The sequence below is a fragment of the Phaseolus vulgaris genome, chromosome 7, assembly GCF_051622355.1.
Source record: "Phaseolus vulgaris cultivar YP4 chromosome 7, ASM5162235v1, whole genome shotgun sequence".
NCBI classification, from domain to species: Eukaryota; Viridiplantae; Streptophyta; class Magnoliopsida; order Fabales; family Fabaceae; genus Phaseolus; species Phaseolus vulgaris.
In genome coordinates this window covers 52,688,347-52,713,608 of record NC_143504.1, presented here as the reverse complement: position 1 = coordinate 52,713,608, position 25,262 = coordinate 52,688,347, and the positions used below count along the sequence as shown (strand labels likewise).

Here is a 25,262-nt window from a genome sequence, read left to right as displayed (position 1 = left end):
ACCTCATAACTATTCCACCATTCCTTTACTGGATGTTCATCCACTCTCCACTTTCCTTTTGTCATCAAAAAATAGTTAGGACTATTGCAACTTACCCTTGTCAACAATTTTGTATTCCAGATGCTTAAAATACCTCTCCCCCCATTCTAAGCTACTTTGTGTGCCCAGTCAATGTTATTATCCCCTATATGACATAACATAATTCCTTACTAACTGTAACTTTTGTAGTTTCTTGAATGCAGAGCATGGTTGCATCCTCCTTACCATTATTTCTCTCAAATGCCTTCTTTTGGTTGGATTCCCAACCCCCTTATGTTAAATGTTATGATATTCATTTATTTCTATTTGTCTTCACTTCCCCTAGTTTTTGGTTTTTTCCTATATCCCCTTTTCGAGTTCTATGTTTTCTCCGCTTTGGCCATCGTTGTTGTAGATGTGGAAATCTCCTCAATCCTACTCTAGAGGATTCTCACGTTCCTCTCCCTTAATACACATGAGTGATTGATTGGGTTAAAGTGGAGATCACTTTTGAACGAGATATCAGGCCAGATGAATGGCTCGAGCCTTTGATTGAGTTGAATGTTATCCTTGCATTATTCCCTCATTTCATGACTCCTCAATGTCTAAGAATTCGTTACTTGTTGAGGCGTTTAATGATGGGTCGTTTATGTTTATCCTTTCCCACATATTCTGCTGATGGTTGTTCTTCTTCATGGTGATTTGGTAGATTGTTTTGTTAATCTTCTTGACAGTCTTTACATCTAAGACAATCAACATACGTACTCGTAGTCTTGCAAATTGCTTTGTCTATTGAAACAAAAGTTGCCAATGTTGCTACAACCTTCTCAAAGCCTTCTCGTCCCCACACAAAAATAGGTAAACCCCAAAATCTTACCCAAGTCATTCACAGTTCTCCTCCACAACTTTGTTATATGTTAGCATTCCCATCCCTTTTGAGTAGCATTGTATTATCTCCAAGGTATATCTAACTTTCATGAATTTTATTCTCCCATGACGAGTCTTTCTCTTACTATCTTTGTGTTACAATTGTTGTGAATCCTACCTATAAGGTTGCTCGTGAGCCATTCTTCCTCGACCTCCTTCCTTAAGAATTCGATTTCTTCCCACTTTTGTGTGAAACTCATTGTTTATACCTCCTGAGAGGGCTTTTAGGTTAGACTTTTCACTAATTTTCTTCCTCCAAGCTTGGAAGTGTTTCATTTTATGTTTCACATATAACTTTATATTTCCGATCCGAATCGAATCCAACTGTTTCTCCAATGTCGTTGGATTATGAACCCGTGTGAATCTCACAAAGCCGAATCTTTACCCACTATTGAGCTTTCAAGATATGACAGAATTTTCCCCCATCTCTGAAAAAGTTTCTACATGTCATATTCACCGAAGTTGATAGTGAAATGGGAGAAAAAGAATAATGTTCTTTCCATTACAATTATATATGCTAAAGAAAATGATAAACCCAACGGAGACAAGGTCTAGGCGCTAGAGAGAAATTGATAGAAATTGACACAACGGAGACAAGGTCTGGGCACTAGAGAGAAAGGCCTTGACGCAACGAAGAAGCCATACAGGGGTAGCAAAAATGTAATCTTCTGAACTTTGAAGACGTATGCAAGACCTACAACAAATTTGGGAATTACCTTTTTCGAATAAAAGAGGATGTGACTTACTTTTTGTAGATTGCAGAAATCTGTATACAAATAGTCTCTTTTAAGGGCTTCGGTTCTATTGCTTAAACCAGAAAATCATTCTTTTCATCAGGTAGTCAACCCGAACTGCTACTCGATATGATCAGATAAATATACGAAGTTTTGATTATGCGTCTATAGACGATTTTGTGAATCCCACAAATATGTGATGCTGAGCGTAAATGGAATCGTCCAGTCCAGGGCCAGCGAAATCGCACTTGTTTATGATTGAACTGGAGATTTTGACTACCTTGACCCTCCTACATTAGAGGGAACAAATGGAATGATAAAAAAATAATAGCTACCAGTCCTCCTAAATACGTGATAAGTACATAATGAACAAAATAAAGTGGATTTTACATAATCTGCAGTAGAAGCCACCAAAAGCCTAACGAACGAATTTGAGAAACTGTGATTATTTCAATTCAATGGAACACGAGAGTTCCCACCCATTCCATGAAAACAAAAATTGCCACTATTTGTACACTCTACTTGTGAGATAATCGTTTACTTCAGCTGCCGCCTCATAAGCTCCCTCAACGCATCGTCCCAAGGCAACACCAGACACATAGTTACCCCCGAGGAAGAGCCCTTCAAACCCAGTATTTCTAAGAGAACCTTTAGCAACGTCTAGAAGATCAAGATGGCCAACTAAGAACTGGGGAATAGCTTGAGGCCACAGTCTCACCCCTAATACAAATGGGTCCTGGGCATTTGGGTTTATAAGGATTTTCCTCAAATCTCGATCAACTGCTTCAACAAGTTCACTGTCCGTCTGCCACAAACAAGACAATTTAGGAGGAAATAAAAAAGAAAGGAAACAAATCTGATTATACAGGTAGAGATACAACTATTTTTTCTTAAATAGGTTTTTTTTTTTAAATATAGCAAATTCATGCTTTCTTCTGTTTACCTAATATGTTTATTTTAAAAATAAGCAGTTTTCTGCTTTTTTTAAAGAAACAAATCCTATACACATATTTAAAAAATGACTTAACAGTTCTTTACACCACCATCCCCGAAGTTTCCCATAAAAGCTACTGTTCACCCTATTGATTGCCATAACAGCTCAACCAATTCCATATATGTTAACACTTCATGTTTCTTATTAATGTCACCTTTTGTAAAATTCCAGTATTGGTAGCCCCTCCAATGTAATTCAAGAGTAGAACCCTTCCAGGTGGTGCTCGGTTGGGGAAAAGTGATGAGCTATAAATAGTTCCTGTCAAGCCCACAAATATGTTCTTATCATCAAACCTGTCAAAAACTGGAATGCACTCTACAGTCCGCAGTTCTAACATGAATGATAATTAAGAAGACGTGGAACTTATTGTGTCGAAAGACTTCACTTTTGCCTTAAAAAATTAATACTCGCCTAATGTCTCCACTCCTTGGGTACGGGGATGCAATTGACCAAACCCCTTCAATTCACCATCTATCAAGCATTCTGATCTAATAGCTTCTTTTGGATAGGATATGGAAACTGCAGCAACTGGAGGGTAATAAAACTTTGAAAGTGCATCTGCAGCAGCAGCCTGCAAGAGATATTAAAAGGTTGTCAGGAAATACAGCCCTCAATGTTCGCATTGGGAACTATCATGGCAAAAATTGGCCATTTATCAAACTAATTGGTTGAGATGCATTTTGTTATTTGACTTCAGTAAAAGCCCGTCACAGGAAATGTAGTTATTGTAGATATAACTTTCATTCTCATGGGAATAAGAGATACTCACCCTCGAAAACACTTAAAACATGAAACAAACACCCCCAGAGGTTTTTAGAAATATGACAATTCATATGCAAAGAAAAACTGAGCCCTGGAAAAACCATATCATGGATTAATTGTACCTTCCTTTGCATTATGTGTGAGGTGGTAGTGTTTGCACAGGAAATCAATTATGGCTCTGAAAGATCAGAGAATAATAAAAGTAGAGATACATGCAACCATAGGCACAAAAGCATATGCACATGCATGTGCCACTCACAACACACTCAAACAGAAAAGAGCCAAAGGCATGCAAACAAAGAAAACTAACGACCTACAATTAGGCATCAAAAAATGCCTGCTATAACTCCCACACCACACAATTTCAACAGGTCATATCACCCAAATTCAAGGATTCCACCCAAAAAAAGTCATTAATTAACAGAAATAAATTGCATAATCCCCTTAGAGGAAGAAACTTACCGACAAGGGACGCAGCAATGTACTAGCAACATGGGAAGGAATGGTAAGGACAACAGTTTTGCACTGCAAAGAAACCACACCTTCTGGTGTTTCATACGTCAAACTGTACTCTCCACTGTCCAGTTTACTAATATTTAAAAGCTTCCAAGATAACTTTACTTTGTTGCCTAATCTGTCAACAGGATCACAATTCACAAGGATTGTCAATCTGGAGAATAAGAGGAAATTAACTAGAACATTGGTACAAGGCTACATTTAGTACCTAGATGAAATAGCCTCTGGCAACATGGTAAGTCCCTTCCGGAAAGATCCAACAGTCTGACCCTTTGGTTTTGGCAGACGCCTACATGATTAATTGAATTAGTGAAACACTCCATAAACTATGGGGAAAATCCAGAAACTCCAGAACAAGTAAACTAGTACGGGTCTCGAGGTGGTTTTGAAGCTGCATTTCTCTCTTGTATTGCTTTGAAAGCTCCACCAATAATGCTACCACCATTTTTTTCCAGCCTCCAAACTTTGCCGAATGCTGCTTTCATACTTAATTTTGAAGGATCACCTGCATAGACCCCTGTATATAACAAAATTAAGGTAAGAAACAGGATTTTCAACAAAGACTGCTAAACAAAAAAGTAGAAATATACAAATGGAAGAGAAAAAGCATGAGATAAGCTCATCACTGATTAATAAGTAAAGAAAAAGTGTAAGACGCAGTCAAGTCTTTTATGGGACATTGCGGCTGACTTACATAAGATCTGTAGTAAGTGCTTGTCCAATTGATTATTTGTACATATACTTCAATAGCATTTATAAGAGGAAAAAAAGGAAGAAAGAAAATAGTAATATTTTGTTAATATTACTTGATAATGTGGTAAAACCAAGTTTAAATGTTGTCAAAACCACCACATGCTATGAATCGTGATGAACTAACTATAACATATCGGACTTGCTTCTTGACAAGTTATTCCCCTTTCCCAGGCCACAAAAAATTCCCAAACAGGAAAATCACGCTTTCAGTTTAGTTTTGCATGGTGGACCAAAGGACCACTGAACAATAATTAGAACAATACTGAACAGCCTCAAAAAGTGGTCACTTATTTTTCAAGTACCATTATGAACATAGAAATATAGCCATAAATTAAGAAAAAAAATTGCCCCATATGAAAATTTTCAAACTCAGTTTTCAAAAGACAGGTTAGAGAATGCGTAAGAAACTTCGTTCCAGAAAACTCTACCAGAGCATAATCATAGAAGGTTTGTTAGAGGTTAACAAACAAGAATATAACAGAGCAAACAAATTAATGCTCTTACCTGAACAAAAAGGCTCTATTAATCGTTCAAAGACTTCATCACCAAGGTTCCGACGAACAAACTCTTCAACCGATTCCTCATGACCCTGTTACCTTTGTCAACATTATATTACATGAGAAAACCAAATTAAGAACATCTGCATTTCATCCTTTCGGATATTGCATTTGACACCGACATAATCAAAGAAACGAAAGAAGGCACACTGGAGGAGGAGGCCGAATTCCAAGCGCACCAAAGCCAGCTCTGATCTTTCCACCAAGGCTCATCAAGTCAAAGAAAGGCAAATCAGACGGCTTCCCAGGCACGGGCTTCAACTTTCCATTCCACAACACAAACCGAGGTGCATTAGGATCCCCCAGAACAAGTTCGTCCTTTAAACCACTGTCCACCTACAAAATGCAACAACAGAAATCACGTTAACAACAATTCAACCAGAGACACTAAGTGTATGTTTGGATGAGCAATGGGGAAATTGATTTTAAATGATATTGTTTTAAAAAAAAAAAATGGTTAAAATGAATTTTGACATGATATGATTTTTGTTAGATTTTTTTATTATAAAAGAACATTAGTCATAAAGCTCACTAGAAATTTTGTTTATCTTTTTTTTAAGGATGTGTTTGAATAAATTTCTTCACAAATATTTCTAAGAGAATAAAATAAAAATAAATAAAACCCCATAAAGTAAAATAAAATTGTGCAAAAGCAATTTTTTGAGAATCAAATTTTTATTTATAATCAAGCTAGTTTCATTTTATGCAAAATTTTATTTCATTTGTTTCATCCTCTAGTAGAGCTTATCTCCCAAAAACCTTAAAATTGTTTCATCTAATAATCAAATCCAAACTCATAATCAAATCCTAAACATGATCTGAAATCACATTAGCTGGTATTTCAACTTGATTTTGGGAAACCAATGGGAAAGCAAACATGCACTCAATTGTGTTACAAATCTCACATTGACTAGTCATATAACCAAAATAAACCGGGACAACCCTCACTCCAAGAGGTTGAGTTAGCCACAATCCCAAATTGGGCAAAAGAAACATTACATACCACCATGGTGAGCATTGGATCAGAGGGCTGAAAACTGTTGGGACCTTCTTCCCAGAGATACCCGTCCCTCTCCAGCGTGGTGATGTTACCTCCAACGCGGTCTCGGGCCTCAGTCACGACGACGTTGGATTTGGCGTGTTTAGTGGAGAGGGCCTGGGCGATGCAGAGGCCGCTGATGCCTCCGCCGACGACTACGCAGTCGACGGGGGCGGAGTCTCTGGTTTTGGGCGGAGATGCGGTGGATTCCTTGGCAATGGAGCAACGAATAATAGGGTTACGGTGAGAGGAAGGGAATTTTCGAGGGGGTGAGGTGAAGAAGGAGGTTGGGGAATGGAGGGAGGGGCGGAGAAGGGTTTGGTTTGGCGGGAATAGGATGTCGTTGAAGACGGTTGCCATGGCGGGCGCACAGTGGAGAAGGAGGAACTAACGGCAGCACTTATCTTCGACCTGTGCTACAGACAAGGAAAATGGGAAACACGCTAAGATTCTTTGATTTGCTATATGAAAAAAAAACTCTTTAACACTTACATCATAAGTTTACTTATTGAATGTTTGACGTCACATTTAAGATGATAATAGTTTTGTTGCTGCCCACATTTAAGATTATTTATGTTTACAAACAAATAAACTTTTGTCACTTTTTAGAAATACCTTACAAAAATTAAAAAGTAGTTCTTTTATTAATTAATTTGTATATAACTTTTAAAACAATATTTTTATTTTATGTATAATTAATTTTAATTTAAAAAAAATATTCTTATATTTTTCTTATCACCCATTCCAAGTGGAGTTATATTCTTATTAATTATAAGTCTATTAGAATTTACAATTTTTATTTATTTATCATAAGAATGTCTCCCTAATAATTGTATGAGTCTTTGGTTATGATACACTAGATCAAGGATTATACATAGTGTAGTTTTTTCACTTAAGAGCATAATGGTTAATATGCTGATATATCTGAAAGTATATAACTAATATTTGTGTTTGTTATAAATTTTATTATATTTATAAACTACCATATTTTTTTATACAACATAATCTTTGCGCATTTTTTTCTTCTATATTGCATAATGTGTTTTTAGTTTACATTTACTACTTTATATGGTTAAATTAAAATATTCAACAAAGAATATTCAAATTAGAACCAACATTATTCTTAGAACTCGATAATAAACAAAATAAAATCAATCAAAATATGAAAGAGTGTGTTGATGTAGCTCCATGAGTTGATTGTGAAATATGGTATGTAATTCATCTTTAAGTGGAAACTTGTTATTTTATTGATTTTCTTTTCAATGTTCTGAGAGAACTTTGGTGTCAATGTCATGCGATGAGGTTGAGGTTGTCATCACAAATTATAACGAGACGAGAAGGTGTTTTACTCATGATAACTGGGAAACTTCAAATAAATTATATCTTATTATTGGTTAACGGTATTTCAACAATAAATATTGATCACATCGATAATCTCTTTAAACACAAGCTAAACTATGGAAATACAATAACCGTGTGTGGTTGGGATAAAGTGAAATTGTTGGAGCTCCAAATGATAGTTCACGACAAAAAAGATAAAATTGTGAAAGACAAAATAAAAAATAATATAAATTATTAAATTAATTAGCTAATAAAGTCTTATATAAATTTTATAACATAATGAGTGTCATTCCTTAATTTTTATATAATAAATATGCAGGGTGAATGTAGATAGTTTATGATGTTAAAGTATTCCCTCGTTCTATTTGATTTATATTTAAAAAATATAAGTTCAATAATATCTTTAAATTTTAAATATGAATATATACTAGACTTAACTTAACATATATCATTTCAAATATGTATTTTTATTACCTTTCATCCCAAAATTAGTGTAACTTTAATTTGTATTTATTGCAATTAGGAAATGTTAAAATGTGTGTGGTTTGTTTCAACATATGTGAAGTGATATGCGTGGAAAGTTGATGGTGGGCTAGAATGTTTTTACTTATTCTCTCAAATGTAATATTTGATATAAAAGTGAGCAAGAGAATCTTGAATTATCCAAAATATCATTTTGTCAAACCTCTTGTGCAATTGGAGTGTCTCATGCGAAGTTCAAGAGTTGTCTACAATGTTTTTTTTTTTTTTTCACAAAACAAGCCAACGAATGGCCAATTAACAAACCATTTGTTAATTTTCTATGGCTACATAATTGACCATATAGCCTGTATTATTGTAACTTTAAAATATCACAATTGTTGCAAGAGCCTATATAATCGAGTATGTAACATCCATAACCAAAATTTATCCATTTTCATGCATTATGCCCATGTAATCAATCATCTATTTAGTATAATGATAATGTAGATTAGTTGGGGCACATATAAATGTATTAAATGGAATATAATCTACTTACTATAATTGATTGTGTACCCATTTTGAATTCAAAATCTAGTGCAAAATTGAATTTAAACAATATAATTTATCTATTGCCCTTTTATTTATTTAGGTGCAAAGACAATATGATAATTGCATAAAAAAATATCATATTTTTTTATATTTCAAATCAATCACATACTCTATACCTCAATTGAAAAAACCTTATCATAAGTTTGGTTTGAACAGACAATAATTAATATTTATCTTAAATTAGAACAAATTATCTATAATAAAATATGTATTTCACGCATACAAACAAATGCAAATTAATTACAGTGTGTTTTCTATACAAATCTTATATCACTTCTTAACAAACATGCATAATCTTATAAGTCTTATAACTTATGATGCAATCATCAATAGACAACTAAATGAATGATCTATTGCCTTTATTTTAAAAGAATAAGTTAATACATTAGTTTTGTTCAATTATCTTATAGGGAAAAGGAATGTTCTTAAAGAATATCCATAAATATTTTTTACAGTCAAATAATGAAGTATAAAAGTGTTAAAAGTTACAAAATTCATCAAAATGGCACATTCACATAAGAAAACACCACTAATTGCTTTGTTACACCTCGTTTATAGTACAAAGATTTGACAACATATAAAAATTGATCAAGCTATAAGTAATGGGAGGTATCATATATAAAAAGTCTAAAAGATGAACTAAATTTAATATTCCACAACATAATCCTATCATATGAAGGAAGAAGGAGAAAAAAAATAAAAGATGTGGAAATAATAAATAATTTAAAAAATCCTCAATACAAAAGGAAGAAAACACTATGAATATATAATAGAAAAATAAAAATATTAGTGATTTATAAAAGTTTAAATATTAAAGAAATATATAAAACAACCCCCGCAGTTGTATGTATATATATCTTTTTATTTTTATATTTTATTTTTTAATAGTCACGCGGAATGTGAATCATGCAAATCGGAGGACGATTGAACTCATTCACATACTTTTCCCGCCTTTTCTCTTCAGTTTTGATTCCATTCTTGCATTTCAGCAAATCAAATTTACATCCCTCAATTCCATTTCATAGTCATCGCTCTAATTGTTTCTTTTTTTCGTGCAACTCGCAAATCTCTAATCTATATAATACTCTTTCGACATTGTTTTGGTTCAGATTGATTTTACACTCTAGCCTTGTCTCCTTCCAATTGTTGAGATCGTTTCTACGTTCTGACTCCGAATTCTTCAATTCCCCTTTTTCGAGGGTTTTTCGTCAGGTAATCGAACGATTTGTATGCTTCTCTTTCTTGAGTTTTGAGGTTATTATTTCCAGTCTGTGTTAAGGATATTTTAAGACTGATGGTTTCTTTATGTTCCGCGTTGTGCTGACTTTGAACGGAGGCTTCGTGAGCAATGGGTTTCTCTCATAGTTTTCTGAAAATTGTACCGGGTTTTGTGTGGATTTGTTCTATTCATTTTATTTGGTTTTGTTCTTACTTTTTTTCAGGTTAGTTAATGACGCCGTTGCTTAGCTTAAATTGCAACTTTCACTTTATTTGATTTTGTTCTTACTTTTTTTTCAGGTTAGTTAATGAGGTATTGGCTTTTCTAAACCAGCAACTGAAAATGGATATTGAAGCGCGTCAAGTTTTGCATGATGTAAGTGGTTACAACCTTGATTTGGCGAATTTTCTGATTTGACTTAATTTGGTCACTATTGGTGTGCTCCTTCGTTAATTAATTTATAATCAGTATGAAACATTGTCATTGGATAGTTGATTTGTTAGCATAAGTTTGTTCACTGTGAATTGTTCATGTTAGTTTGTGCTTGCCATTTGTTCTGATGCAAATGCAACTTGAGTGTTCTTGATATTTTTTTAGCAGTGTTTAATACCACCTTTTCTCCTGTGCACAAGACTCTTATGGCTACGTCATAAGAATTTAGAAATTCAATTTAGTTAGAGATATTAAATTAGTTATTAATTTGTATCATTTTTATTATTGAGATTCTGAGGACGTTATGCATGAAAAGCAATTATCGCAATAGACAATTAGGAAGAGACTTTAGAGAAATAGCAGTAAAAACAAACTACCCTTAAAAGTTCTAATTAAAAGGACCAGGCATTAATAAATAAACTGTCTGTTATTTTCCAGAGCCCTGTTTGATGTTAATGGCAACGACCAATTATAATTGTAGTTATGTTTGTATTACTGAGGGACAAAAGGTCTAGATATTCATGGATTTGAACTATGTATTCAGGAGCAGACTAGTGATTGTAGGAGTTTTGGCAGCAATATCCGTTCGTCCAGCCAGACACGGAAAATTTCTATAGGAGTCATGGCAGATTCAAAAACTAGCACAAGAAATGGAAGCACGATAGGGGGCGGGGCTGTCGTGCCAAATACAGAAAGGGAAATCTCTACTGTGGGAAATTGCCCTGGAGAAAAAAGCGAAATTGAAGGAGTAACACCTTCCCTTAATATAAAGCATTCTGGAGGTCCACGAGAGCTGAAGTGTTCTTGGATCTCCAAATCCTTTTACCACAGAACACCTACTTCTGAGGCCATTCTTCAAGCCAACCAAGCCTCTAGTTTACTAGTCTCTCCAGTTGGCGGGGACGAGCCTAATGGAATAGAGCGTGCAGCGGAGAAACATTCGGTTCAGCTTTTCTCATATCAGACATCAATTTTAGCTTCTAATAATTACAAAAAGTTTGATGCGGACGCTGCCAGAATAAAGGGAAGGAAGGACGAGACCACTGACAAGGTAAATGAATTTACATTTACCACAGCACAACAAGTCTTCGAGTCAGACAAAACCAACCCAGAAGACAAAGTAAATAGAACAGAAAACAGAACCGAGAATTTGAGGATGAAGCTTTGCCAAATATTGGGGACCACTTCTTCTCACAAGAGTCGACATTCAGGTTCTCCCGCGCATAACAAGGACGAGGAAAGTTTGCCGCTTAAGCAGCGTTTGAACGATAAGGAAAACAAATGTGCTAAGACCATACAAAATTCGGATACTATAGAAACTGATTCTGAAAATCCTGATTACACCCTTAAGAGGCCAGTAACTCGTTCTTGGAGCAGAAAGAAAACGTCTTCCAAAAAACTATCGGGAAAAGATAAAAGTGGCCCATCTTCAAAAAAGACTGAGAAGCAAGGAGAAAAAAGTATATTTTCTTTTAAAGAAAAACGGATTGGGAGGCGAGATGCTTTTCCTGATGATGGTTCCTTGAAGAAAAAGAATCAAAGAAAGAATTCAACGCTTGAGAAAAATAAGGTCTGCGTAATTGAATGTGACACCGCAGATAAACTTCATCAACACACTTCGAAGACTGATCTACCGCTGCATGACCAGACAACATTTTCACTTGGAAAAATAGCAGGTGGATTTATTGGTCGCTTACCTGAATATCAGACAAAATGCCCTCAGACTGAGAAAATAAACCAGGATAGAGAATTTTACCAGCCACCAATTGTAAATACAGATCAGCATGGAGAACCTGAGGTTTCAGAAAATGAAAACCAGCAAGAAGATAGAAGTAGCCCAGTAATTCAGAATGTTGCTTCTAAGTTAGAAGATGATTTTCCAAGTCCTACATTTCAAATTAAGACACCGATTTTAAGTTTTTCTCCAGAATCAACACCAAATACAGGCGGAAAGGAAAATGATATAAGTAGTCCAGCATCAACTGAAATAACATTTTCTCTGGGAAGCATTCATAGTTTAAGAAATCTCCAGGCTTCGGAGCCAGACTTCAACATCAACGGGCTAGGAGAACAAATGCAACCTTCTGTATCCTTATCACATCAAAGGACTCAAGTTGATAATTTTGACTGTTTTGGAAGTGAACTGGAAGTGTAGTGTTTCTGTTTTTTGCCATTCCTTATTAGATTTCAGGATATGGAAGAGATCGAGTCTTTTATTCCCAGAAAAGATAAATCTTCCGAGACAGAGAAAAAAGAGCACGGTGGTTTATGTGATTCATCATCTGAAGAGTTAAACTTTGAAGGATATCGTGAAGGTTTGAGTTTCATTAAATAATAATACATACATTAATCTTTTGCATATTCTGAATTAAATTTGCAGGAGATCTTACAGAATCAGCTGCACTTCTTTTCAAAGGCTGATTTTAAGTATAAATCCCATCTTAAAACTAAGTTAAATTGGATTAAGCACCCAGTAGACACAGAAACTAAAATAATCCTTCTATAATTTATGCTCACTTAAAACCCTGGAAATAATGAGCACGTTTCTTTCATTAGACTGATTCATCTCCCATTTTCTTCTGTTTCCATGGGTATTTTCTTTTAGATTCCTAATCACTCGTTTTAGCAGAAAATGTGTTTTCATAGGAAACTCCAAAGAAATGGAAGGTTCCTACATGGTTTGTTCTTAATGAAAGGGAAATGCATGGAAGTTACTGGCTGGGTAGAAAACAACATCATCAACAAAAAAATAGAAGATTCCTACAAGTAGGGCAGTTACATGTAAAGAATGCTATAAAAATTTCTCACTTGGTAGAAAATTATATTTTTTTTTGTAATTTCCCAAGGTCTTTACTGTGTATAGCATGTACCTAGTCCTTCATAACGTCTAATCTGAGACTGATATCTGCTCTATGACGATTAGTTACTGTTGTTCCTTATACAGTGTTCGGGTGACCTTCTATGTCCACTGGTCTTGTTAGGTTCTTACACCTGTTTAGTCCTTATTTCGAAAGGATCATCTACCAAACCAAAGCAAAACGATAAGGTGGGAAGGGGAGGGATCCACTGGTACGGAGTGATTGTTGATGGCTCTTCCAGTAGATTAGTTTCGAGGAATGAAACAAATTCATTGAACTTGATATGCCATGAATAATTAAAATGCATCACATATAATTTTTAGTGGAATTTGCATTACCTGCCATCTAAAATCTCTGTATTACTTTTAGTTATCTGATGCACATGCTGGTTTTACTCTAGTTGCACAAGCTGTTATCAGAAATTCTGTGTTTTTCCTCCCTTGTATACTGTTATGTCCTTTCGAAGAAGAGCCATATCTTAGTTGCATCTAAATTATGTTAGTGAAGGTTCAAGAGTAAGACATGCTTCAGAGAGGAAAAGTTTTGCTCTTCATCCAAAGAAAAAGCTGTGCAAGCATGAAAACGGTAAATTTAACGATAGGAGCCCAGCTTCAGCGTCTTCAAAAGGTAGTAAATTCACTTTGTACTTGATATTTATTTATTTCTGAATATGCTATTAAGATATATGCACTTTTATGCTATAATTTACACAAATGATTTGGTACAGGAGACAGTGATTGGATTGGTGAAGCTTCTGAGCAGAATCAAGATGGGTTTGCAAGGTGCTTTATCTTTTTTCGTGAAAAACTTATCAATGAATCACCAGAACAATATAAGTTGCTACTCATGCTTGCATAATATTTTAACTGTATCATTCTTGTCAATTTGATAGAGCTGTTGAACTGTTAGCCTTGGAATTGGGCAAACTTCAGAGCAAACTTAAGTCGATGACAAGTCAGAAATCCTCAGAAATTTTGAAGTCTGTTGCAGAAGAAATACATCTGCAGCTGCAGAATGTTCATTTCCAAATCCAGACAGACATGTAGGTGTATTAGACTGATGAATTCTTAAGCTTCCGATATCTTACGCTTTAGTGTTTTCTTGTTTCAGGGGAAAGCTTACAAATCTCAGTAAATCAAAGAGAAAACGGCAGGAAACTAGATTTGAAGGTAACAAAATCTGTAGTTTTTTTTGAAAAACAAAACTTCTATTGAATCAACAAAAAAAGTTTAACCTTCCATAAAGGCAAAACAAAGGAATTATAAAGAAAAAAAAAACTAAGAAAATCCTATGAACAACAAATAACTTATATATATACCTATCACCACCTCTGAATTTTATATTCATCGTTTTCCTCATATTTTCTTTTCTTTAGTGGCATTTTCTTGCCATATGATTTTATTACTTTGTGTGTAGATGTTTTCTCTTTCTTCCTCCGTACCTTTTTTAACCTTCTCTTCCTCTAACAAAACGTAGACCAACAGAAACAGTTGAGGTTAATATACAATAGATTCAAGGAAGAGGTTAATCAGCATCTACAGGATTGCAGATGCACTGTTGAAGATCTTGAAGCAGACCAGATAGAGATCAAGAGAGCCATCGAAAAGCAGAGTATGAAAACATAGTATTTGTATTACCTTATTTTATGTTTAAAATAACTTATAATTAAAATTTAATTGTAATATTTTTCAAAGGTAGTTTTTCCCAGATAATTAATGTAATCCAAATATGCAAAAGACGTCCTTTGGATTCATATACGCCCTTTGGTTTTTAAGTGCAATATATCTATAAATAAGAGCTCAAGGCTCGCGTTCAATTCAGTTTTATATGAAAAAAAAAGGAGTAACGAAATGGTGTTTATGACTATTAGAGTTGGAATATAGGGAGTAGTGCAACTCTTTCATATTTCTTCCCCCTTTTTGAGCAAATAAAGGTATAAATTTCAAATCGCCAGAGCCATGATACAGTTTGCGGATATTTATGTCATCTTCTGTATCCTTTCTGTTAACCATTTTGTTTTACAATTTTAATTACGTGAAGATAGTGTCAATGTATTACTGTGACAAGTTTTTCAATTTTGATGAAAAGAGTCTCGATGTATTATGCAACAAAAATTGTGGACAATTACATCTATATGATATTTTGGAAAGAAAACTACTTGAGCAACCACTTCGTGGTTGGCTCGATAAGGGATTAAAGCTCGGGAGAGCTCTTAGATCGAGTCTCTTGCTATGAAAAGAAAAGAAAAAAACCACCGTTTGTATTATTGGTAAGTATCATTTTGGTTGTGGCCTTATTTTGAATATATTTTGTTTATAGGAGTAGCACATAAGAAGCTTCTGTCGCAAGTTGAAGAAGCAATGCAGATCCAACTTGATGACGCTCAAAGGAAAATCAGACTCACCCAGGAGGCAAGTATTTGTTACACGCAGTTGCTTCATCCTCTTATGATTTTATATGTATGTGTTCGTGATTCGTCATCAATCAGTCGCATAATTCTCGAATTACTAGTGTAATGGTACAGTGCACCATACTATTGCGTTAAGTTATTCTTGAATCACGGGTAATGATATTTGTCCGCCTAAAAATGTGGTGAACTGATGTTAAAAGTGGAGAAAGAAAAAAAAAGGTAGAGAGAGAAAATGGTAAATATGATGCATGTGATGAAAAAAGGGGGGAAATAGGAATGAAAATGACGTGAAAGAGAAAATAGGTTGATAAGAACTTTGTCTTGAAGCATTGTCCGCAAAACTACAGTAATTGAAGCCTGCAAATGCAGGACGGCCAACCATTTGGATTATGCTTGTTAGGCAGAGATACTCTCCAGCCAAATCACCATGAAGCCAATATCCTGTCATATCTTAGCTCTTCATTGATGATGGCAGCAATTAACGAGGAGATAATAAAATGAATAATTTTTTATTTTAGCTGTAGAGAAAAGATGGATGGAGAGGCAAGGCAAGTTAGAATCCGTACACGTAAAGAAAATAAAATTCGAACATTAAGTTTTGTTGGGACCAGACTCTTTTTTATTCCCTTGCAGTTCAGCTGCCATTAGTCGTTCTGTTTAGATTTTCCTTTTCCTTATTCATTGTCATTTGTTTACAACATTGTTAACCATCCTTTTAAATGGATGCAGAAGGCAAGAGGGAAACTTCTACAATTGAAGCAAGTAATAGCTATGTGCTTGAAAGAAGAAATACTAAATTGATATGATTTCTTCTGATTCCTTGCAAGTAAGGAAGTTTGCTCTGAAGGAAGCGCGCCTTGAGATTTCGCGGTCCTTAAGACTGGAATCATTAAAGATTTCTATGTACGTAATATTATGACCCCTCCCTCTTCTTTTAACTGCATAGAATAGATGATTTTGGCCTAGTTCAAGTAACATCACCTAAACTTTCTTTTATCAAACTTGAATACTGGGTCTATTGTGTGTGATTTGTGGATAAAAAACATTTACAAGTGTCATTGAGATAGTTATTGTTTTCCCTTTATCATTTTCTGATTTTCCAACTGCAATTTGGCGGGTTCTCTATACTGTTTTTACAACTTATATTTTAAATGCATGCTGTTTGAATTTTAGGCCAAAAAGATGTTTGAGTTTTGTGACACAGTTGGTTAAAGGAAAACAGTGAAACAAATAGAAATATTTTGTTTAGCTTCTTTAAAGTTTGTTTGTTATGTTTCAAAAAGAATTCTTTGTTTGTGATGGGAAGAGAGAAGAAATAATTACTGCAGTGTTGAAAATAATAAAATTTTGGGTCATTCTAAACGTTGAAGTGGTTCAACAAAAGAGAAAAACAAATATATATATATATATATATATATATATATATATATATGGATGATGAAAGATATTTTTTTTAAGTTGAAAAATAAATGAATGATCGTAGATTATTTTATATTCAAATTTTTTCTTTAAAGTTTTTATGCTATTTATTTTGATGATTATTATGTACAATTCTATACGCCTAAACATATAATCAACAACAATGTAATAATCATAATCAGTTTACCCTCTTCCAGATAAAGTACAAAAATTACCCTTATAATGAAAAACAATCGAATATTTTCTCATATCGTAATATATGGCTTTTACATAGAATTGATAATTGTTAACATAAAATCTCAATGACACAATCAATTTTTCTAATATGATTATCATGAATATATGTATTTTTTAAAATAAATTGTAATTATTATTATTGCTGCACTTTATTTAAGAATAACATTTATAAGTAACTTTTAAAAAAAAGTAATAAATTTACAAAATATGTATAAAGGAAGTTATGTATTTAGTTATGATGATAAATAAGTTTTAGTTTTACTTATCTATAAATTAATGTCTCGAAAACTTTTTTTTAAACAATTCTTCTAACTATGATACGATTTTATACTAGTCACCCTCTTAAAAATATCAAAACAGTTTATTAAGGGGACGAAGTTCCCACATTTTGTACCAACGACTTATTAATAGTAATGCATTAATACAAACTCTATTGTATTTCAGTTATTGTTGTAAAACCCATACGTACTTGGATTGATGTTTTCACCCATTTGATATTTGGATAAAAAAAATGTAATCAATCTGATATGACTGGTGGATCAGACAAGCTATACGAAAATTAGATTATTTGATTTGATGAATTAAAACAAACTATCATTTTTTAAAATACTATATATATATACATATTAAATCTATTTAGAGGGTGCTATTATTATTATTTAGTTATGACTTATCTTATTATTAAATTTTTTATTTTGGATATTATTTACTACAATAATACTTTGAATTAGGAATTTATATAAGTTTTTATTTTAAAAAATCTTTGGTTTAATTATATCAATTAAATTATTAATTATCATCTTAATTTAATTATTTTTTTAGTAAAGTTCCTTCAATTAGGATTATATATTCTGTTCATATCTATTCTTGAATTAACATTTAGTTGTATTTGTTTTTATTTGATTATTAGGGGATTTTCCTTTATTAGGAAAGGATTTTGTAAAATTACTAGATGTATCCTCCGTTTATAATCATGATCTTATGTTTCCTTAGTGGTTATGAGAGCCAATATCATCCAACTTTTATTTCTTTTTCATTTGTTAAATGGTTCAATATCAAAATCAGATCTATCAATGTTCAGCAGTAATATTATTTAGAAATATCATAATAAGATCTCTAGATACTTAATATTTCAATTTTTTATAATTAAATTATTTAAAAAAATTAAAATAAGACCTAACTTTATAAAAACTTGACACTATTATTTTAAATTTAATAATATTTAATTGTATCTTATCTTTTGACCTTATCTTTATCATTATATTAGTAATGTTTTTTTTTATGAGTTACATATAGGTTCAACGCCAACTAATAATATATATGGAAAGTTGTCTTTTTTAATTATGTAAATGGATAAGTTGTGTTTATTATGGAGAAGTCGTATGAACTTGAGATGACTTTATTAAGATGAAAGGTGAAGTCGTGTGACTTAGAAACAATTTCAGAGTGAATGATGAAGTCTTATGAAACATGAACTACTTTACTTAATGCAACAAATTTATTTTAACATATTAAATGAAGTAGTGTGAAGTCATGAGAATTTTCATTATTAAAGGTTACATTGAAATTCTTAGAAAGTAGAACAACTTCTTCCAAACTTGCCATTTGTCTTCTAACATTTTGCAAGTCTTACTTTGGTGTATGATAATTTATGTTTGACACACATTTGTTTTCTTGAGAGTGTGACATGGTACATGAGACTAAAGTGGATGAGTGAGAACGCCATTCATAAACATTCATAAGAAAAAGTTGAGAGTGAACTATAATTTTGTTTTCATTAATTTATTTAATTACAGAAACACTAGAGAAAATCTAGCAAGTACTTGTAAAAATTATTTAAAAACAATAAGAAGTTGTTTTTTATTGATAATGAATAAATTGAATAATTTGGAGTATTTTGAGGGATACTTCAACTCTTATATAAAAAGAGTCAATCAAACATTCCTAAGGCTTTCAGAATGACCTTTTACCAAACTTACCATTACCCCGAACAAAATTAGTCCACTTTAAACAGAATGACCATTACTATACATGTACAATAATGAATAAAAGTGCTTAGTATAATCATATGCTTACTCATATCTCTATACCTCATATCCTCAATTACTTTATATTTTTAGCTTTACATGTAATTGAGTTTAGGCAACTTATGAGATCTAAAACTCAATCAAAATATGAAAATTAACGGATTTTACCTTGCTAGTCAATCAAGATCAAACTTTAATATAATATGATTTCTTTGCTTCTTAATTTTTGCAACTATATATGGTCACACACATACATGTCCATGCCTTGTTTCCATCTGTCTTCACCCTGCAAGAAAAGAATTGATAAAAGTGACTTTTTAACTCAAATTTGCATTGTTGTGATCTCGTTCATCCAATTAATACAATCATTCAACACAATAAAAATAAAAAAAAAATTATGAACAAATGATTTACTGTTTCTAGTTTTTAACCACATAGGAAACAAAAAAACACTAGAAGTCATATAGCTTTTCTATCTAAATTATCCATAGTTAACATTTATTTCTAGACATTCTTGAAAGTAAGCATTTATTTAGTTTTCAAAACACTATAAAGTTATAACAAGGGTTCATAGAGTTATGTGAAGAAGTCATCCTAGATTCTAACAACTTCGGTATAACCTTCTACAATAAAAATTGTTATGGCTTGATATGATTTCACCTAGTTTATTAAAACAAATTTGTTATATTAAATAAAATCGTTTTTATTTTACATGACTTTACATCTGTTTAATAAAATCGTTTCAAGCTTCCCCTTGTATGATAAGTTCTTTTATGAGCCATATTCTTTTATATTATATGGTAAGGTGGATAAGGCCGAAATAAGATGATGATTTTTCATAAAATTTTCCGTTGATCAAGTGGTTGAGAATGGGAATGTGAAAATGGATCGTACGGTAGGAGTGAGTGGGGTCCCACACCACAAAGTACAGACAAGGAGACGTTGGGACACGTGAATCCAGTGACGTTACCACGTGAATCCTACGTACCTTCCTTCTCCTCATTATCTAATTCAAATAACTTGTAAAAAGACTGCTTTTAAAGTCATGACAGTGAAAATATAATATAATATAAAATTTATTTATTTATTTGTAATTTATATTTATATTTTTTTGTGAATATCTTATTCTTAAATAAAAAAGAGAAATAAGTGTCCACTTTATTACAATATAAAAAATGTAAATATTATTTATTAAAAATATAAGAGATATGAATGTTTATTAAAAAAATCAGTGGATATAATTATTATTTTATTAGAAAAAATAATGTTTATTTAAAAAATGAATGACATTTTAGTGTCATATATTATTAAAAACAGAAGGAATATGTATCCAAAATTTTCCTTGTTAAAACTAGAAGGGTGTCCCAAGTAAAATATGAGAGAATATAAAATATATACTTTTTCCTTAACTCAAATATACTAAGCAACTATATGATTCCTTCCTTATAATTTTTCTGATAAAAATAAAAATTTGAGTTAAATATGTTTTAGGATTTAACTTTTTTTATCAATTTTAATCTTAATATGTATATTTAGAAACAATAACTTTAATCATTACTGTAAAAAGGCGCAATTAAGCGATTATAAAAATATCAAAAAGTTTATCAAATACAAAGTGAAAATTAATTATATTGTTTTATCAGTTTTAATTAATAATAAAGGTAGATAAAAAATTAATTAGGGAGGCTTATCTGGTTAAATTACCTTCCAACATGTTACCAAAATTATCTCATATATCCAGCTCTGAAAATAGTTATTTGTACGTGGAATGAGGGAAAAGCCTCACCTATTATATTACAGATAAAATAAATAGTATAATATGATTGAAAAAATGTTACTTTTGAAACGGTAAAATAAAAAAAAACATCAGTTTATCAATGATTTAGTTAATTTAATTTTAAAATTATTCTATTTCAGTATAATGTTTTTTTTTTCCGGTTAATCTCTTATATGATTGTCAACATTATACATACTTAATATGATTTCTTTTTATGCAGAAAGGTTAACACAGATATTGATACAACACAGACACAGAGATATATATAATCTCTAAAATGCAGAACATGGAGATATGTATAATCTCTAAAATACAGGACACGGAGACATGAATCTATATATTATATAATTATAAATTATATAAACTGACAATAAATATTTATGTGCACAAGTATGTTTTATTTTTTTAAAAAAAAAATATTTATTATAACTGGTTTAAAAAGATTTGTTCCTTATTTCTATAATCATAATAAAAATGTATAGAATAAGTTTGAGACTTAAAAAAATAATATATTTATTTTTTTAAAATTCTATTAGAACCATACTAAAATTTTCATAAAATTAATAAATATTTTTTAAATTATGGACGCTTCGAAGTCCTATAAAGTGTCGTCCTATAAAGTGTCGTATATTGTACAAGAGGTCTGTGTGACCTCATTGAAGGTGCTTATTTGGCTTGTTTTAATTTCCCAATTTTCAACTCCTCTTGGTAGTTGCTACCCAACAAATTGGCAATGGTCCACTTCACTCCCTTCACCACAAATATTTCCCTATCTAATCCATTGCTGCCTAACTTCCATATATAATTTTGTGGACATGATGTGACACTAAATCAATTTTACACTGTTAACATGAATGATGAGAAGGACCACTGTAGTTATTATTAATTAATTTCACAGATAATCTGAGTCATATCTTGCTTTTCATCACTTCCACCCTTTCTCCATTTGAATACAACTATACTTCACACTTGAATGATACCTTCTTTATGGTTTAATAGAAAGAATTTGAGTAAGTATTGTTGCAGTGCTAACATTTATTATTAGCTAAGATAGTATAAGTATGCCTGATACGAGGGGATGAGTAGAAGCTCCTCCTATCTTGATTCCATGTAAGTTATTGCTTTGGATTTATTCTCTTTTTTATATTCATGCACTTTTCTGTCTCTCTTTCTTTTTGGTTTATAGCTAAATTGTGTGATTTTGTTCCTGTTATGGTAAAGGTTCCTTTGAACTGGCATGGGAAAATGGTCAGCTTCTTGGGCAGCAAGCAGGTTCATCATCTCCCTCGTCTGAAAATTCAATTGAAGCAATTGATGAAGGTGCCTTCAATGCAAAAAGTGCAAGGTTGAGTTCACTGTACTCTCTCATGGACTTTCCGGTTCAAATGGATTCTGCTCTGGACAATTTACAACCAAGTTCTTATCAAAGTAGTGAGTTTGCAAAGGCTGCTTCTAGCACCAAAGGTCCTGATGAGCATTCCTCAGTGATAAACTCATCATATGGATCAAAGGGAAGCCAAAACCTTTTGATTTCTGATGCATCAAACCTTGTTCCTGATGAGCAATCTCCAGCTGTTGGTCATAATAGTGCTCTCAGTATTCTCGGATCTTGGGGTAATCATCGTAACCAAACCTCAATCTCAGTAGGACTTGAAGCAAAGGGAAAAGCTGATACTAAGTACAGTGATGGAGCCTTGTTAGAATCTTCTTCCCTATGCTCCCTTGCAGCCTCAAATAACAGAAATGTGTGTAGTAGGAAACATGATGGCATTGATTACTCAAAGCATTTAAGTGATGTAAGTGGAATGGTATACTTATTTTCATCTTCTTAGAAAGTATAGCATGGTTATCATTTCTCAGGAGTCTTGATTAACTTGGTGCAGAATGGCAAAGAAGCAGAAGATGTAGTGAAGGAAAAGCCTGCTCGGGAAGGCACCGGAGTGAAGAGAAGTAGGAATTCAGAAGTTCATAATTTGTGTGAAAGGGTGAGGGAGGGACATGTAGGAGATGATAAGAAACAGCTTAATAAATTATGAGGTTGGAGATTATTAGATTAATCAATAACATGCTATTGTTGTGGATGTTTGCAGAAACGAAGAGATAAGATCAACAAGAGGATCCGTATATTGAAGGAGCTCATACCCAACTGCAACAAGGTTTGGACTTTGGATGCATATAATTCCCCCATCTCCTTTTCTGAAAATTGCGCTTGTTTTAATTCCATATATAAACTGTGGTGTCCTTTTTGTATCTTACTTAGACGGACAAAGCTTCAATGCTTGATGATGCCATTGAATATCTTAAGACCCTCAAGCTTCAGTTAGAGGTACCTTTGAAGTCTTTTACGTCCATCAAATTGGTTTTAGGCCTTATGTTAATTAAACAGTCATGTATATGGATATCTTGAGCTCAGTGTTATGCTGCAGATTATGTCAATGGGTGGTGGATTTTGCATGCCTTTGATGATGTTACCTAATGCATCTCATCTTATGATCAAGGCACCCCATTTGCACCAGTTAATGGGAGTTGGAATGGGGTTAAGGCCAGGCACAACCATCCCTATGACACCTTTGCCTGCAATCACTGACAACAGAGCTCAAATGTTTCATTTCCCTAACCAAGTGCCCACCATGCACCCTTCTCATGCACCTTTCATTCCAATGGTTGGAAATCCTTGTACACAAACCCCTCTTGCAACTGGCACAGCTACCAACATGGCTGAAAACCTTCCCAGTTAGCCACTCTATTGGCCTCACTCTCCAAAAACTCATCTCTTAATGGAGAAGCTGAACATGCAACAAAACAACCATTGAATCAGGTTTCCCCTCACCACTAGCCATTAATTTGTACCCTACAGAGAGAAACAATAAAGATAAAAATTAGCATGTCGAAGGCAATTGCTAGAAAATGTCGATTCACATAAATATGGTGGTATCTGATAGTAGTTTTCCTTGCAAAGTGCTTCATTCAGTAACACCACCGTGTTAAGCATGAGCAAATGTTGAAGTAGAAACCGCATTCTATATTTATAAACAGGAAAAAACATATCTTAAAAAGCATATACATAGGACAAACAGTTATCCATAGCTTTCTTTTTGTGGCAATTTACATTGTGGCGGTAGGAAATTAGAATATTTCCAAACTTTTTGATCTTGGATATTGGGTATTGGATCTTGGCCTTAGCCAGTTTGATGATAATATAAATAAGGTCTAGTGGTGTTGTATATGGTAAATATGATATAAATTATTAGTCCTCAAATAATATATGGAGTACACCAGTACATTGTGATTAAGTTTACAATCATATTTTTACTCCTAATTCAAAATCAATCAAATTTAATTACTTCTTCTGCCACGTCTCCACATAACATATATTGAAAGGCTTGTTCTGTTCTGATACTGACTTGAACAAACTACTAATAATCATGTTATATCTTTCTTCCACCCATTTAAATATCTATTTAGTTGGGTCTTTATAACAGTAACTAATTTAGGCAGTTTCTTTCTGAACCCTACATTTTTCTTCCTCTTCCTGCACCCCCAAAATTATATAAATACTAAAACTGACCTTCACCTTTTATTTGTAATCGGGATATGAGAGTGTGCTACGGATTCATCAATCCATAAGTGAATCGTGTTGTTTTTCGGATGAGGGAGTGTTCTGGAAATAAAGTTTACATAAATTGTTGATTTTCATATTGTTAAATCCAGAAACCTAATTTCTATTACGGATTGGTGGATCCATAATGATTTTTTTCAATTATGGATTTATGAATCCAGAATGCATATTTTGAATTATGGATTGACAGATCCGAAATGGTTTTTTTAATTATGGATGTTCTGCATTTTTTATTTTGGATTAGCACCGTCATTCATGTACTACCGAAAGCACCAATCCGGAAGGTTACCGGATGCGCCAATCCAAAATTTTACCGGAAGCGCCAATCCGAAAATTTACTGGATTTCGTAATCCAGAATGCAAAAAAATAAATGTACAGTTTTTATACAGATACGGTTTTGTCTTTGCATAATATTATGGGGGTGCAGGACAAAAAATGTAGGGATGCAAGAAGAAACTGCGACTAATTTAAGATGAAGGTGGGCATAAGAGCACGTTGGGCCTATTGGCTTAGCACATCCACGACGGGGAAAAAAACTGAAAAAACAAGCC

The 25,262-nt window shown here is 32.9% G+C and overlaps 3 protein-coding genes across 8 annotated transcripts; 2 read left to right on the top strand and 1 right to left on the bottom strand.

Moving 5' to 3' along the window:
• Positions 1-1,993: 1,993 nt before the first annotated feature.
• Positions 1,994-6,818, bottom strand: LOC137830151 (Flavin containing amine oxidoreductase family). 2 transcript variants are annotated; one of them, XM_068637319.1, is made up of 9 exons: positions 6,265-6,818; positions 5,412-5,597; positions 5,209-5,293; positions 4,321-4,468; positions 4,160-4,240; positions 3,898-4,069; positions 3,085-3,244; positions 2,828-2,931; positions 1,994-2,484 (listed from the first exon to the last, which is right to left on the bottom strand). In XM_068637319.1, the coding sequence occupies exons 1-9, from the start codon at positions 6,658-6,660 to the stop codon at positions 2,185-2,187; spliced, it is 1,632 nt and encodes a 543-aa protein (XP_068493420.1). In that variant the 5' UTR covers positions 6,661-6,818; the 3' UTR covers positions 1,994-2,184. The 2 variants fall into 2 exon arrangements, with proteins under 2 accessions (XP_068493420.1, XP_090160669.1); XM_090304543.1 differs by having other exon boundaries at positions 5,384-5,597; positions 6,265-6,755.
• A 2,793-nt stretch (positions 6,819-9,611) lies between these two features.
• ASY3 (asynaptic protein) lies at positions 9,612-16,718 on the top strand. 5 transcript variants are annotated; one of them, XR_016523582.1, is made up of 11 exons: positions 9,612-9,924; positions 10,231-10,306; positions 10,908-12,449; positions 12,555-12,678; positions 13,724-13,848; positions 13,949-14,003; positions 14,114-14,263; positions 14,332-14,390; positions 14,698-14,832; positions 15,541-15,632; positions 16,361-16,718. XR_016523582.1 is itself a non-coding variant. In XM_068637318.2 (11 exons), exons 2-11 carry the CDS (start codon positions 10,274-10,276, stop codon positions 16,430-16,432), a joined length of 2,376 nt encoding a protein of 791 aa, XP_068493419.1. In that variant the 5' UTR covers positions 9,612-9,924; positions 10,231-10,273; the 3' UTR covers positions 16,433-16,718. The 5 variants fall into 5 exon arrangements, 4 of the variants coding, with proteins under 4 accessions (XP_068493419.1, XP_068493417.1, XP_090161568.1 ...); XM_068637318.2 differs by having other exon boundaries at positions 10,914-12,449; positions 13,729-13,848; XM_068637316.2 differs by having other exon boundaries at positions 13,729-13,848.
• A 5,285-nt stretch (positions 16,719-22,003) lies between these two features.
• Positions 22,004-24,324, top strand: LOC137830149 (transcription factor PIL1-like). Its single transcript, XM_068637315.2, is given in 7 exon segments — positions 22,004-22,201; positions 22,313-22,887; positions 22,975-23,076; positions 23,182-23,247; positions 23,352-23,417; positions 23,518-23,815; positions 23,818-24,324. Coding segments are annotated over 6 exon segments (1,071 nt in total). The 5' UTR covers positions 22,004-22,201; positions 22,313-22,458; the 3' UTR covers positions 23,928-24,324.
• Positions 24,325-25,262: the final 938 nt, after the last annotated feature.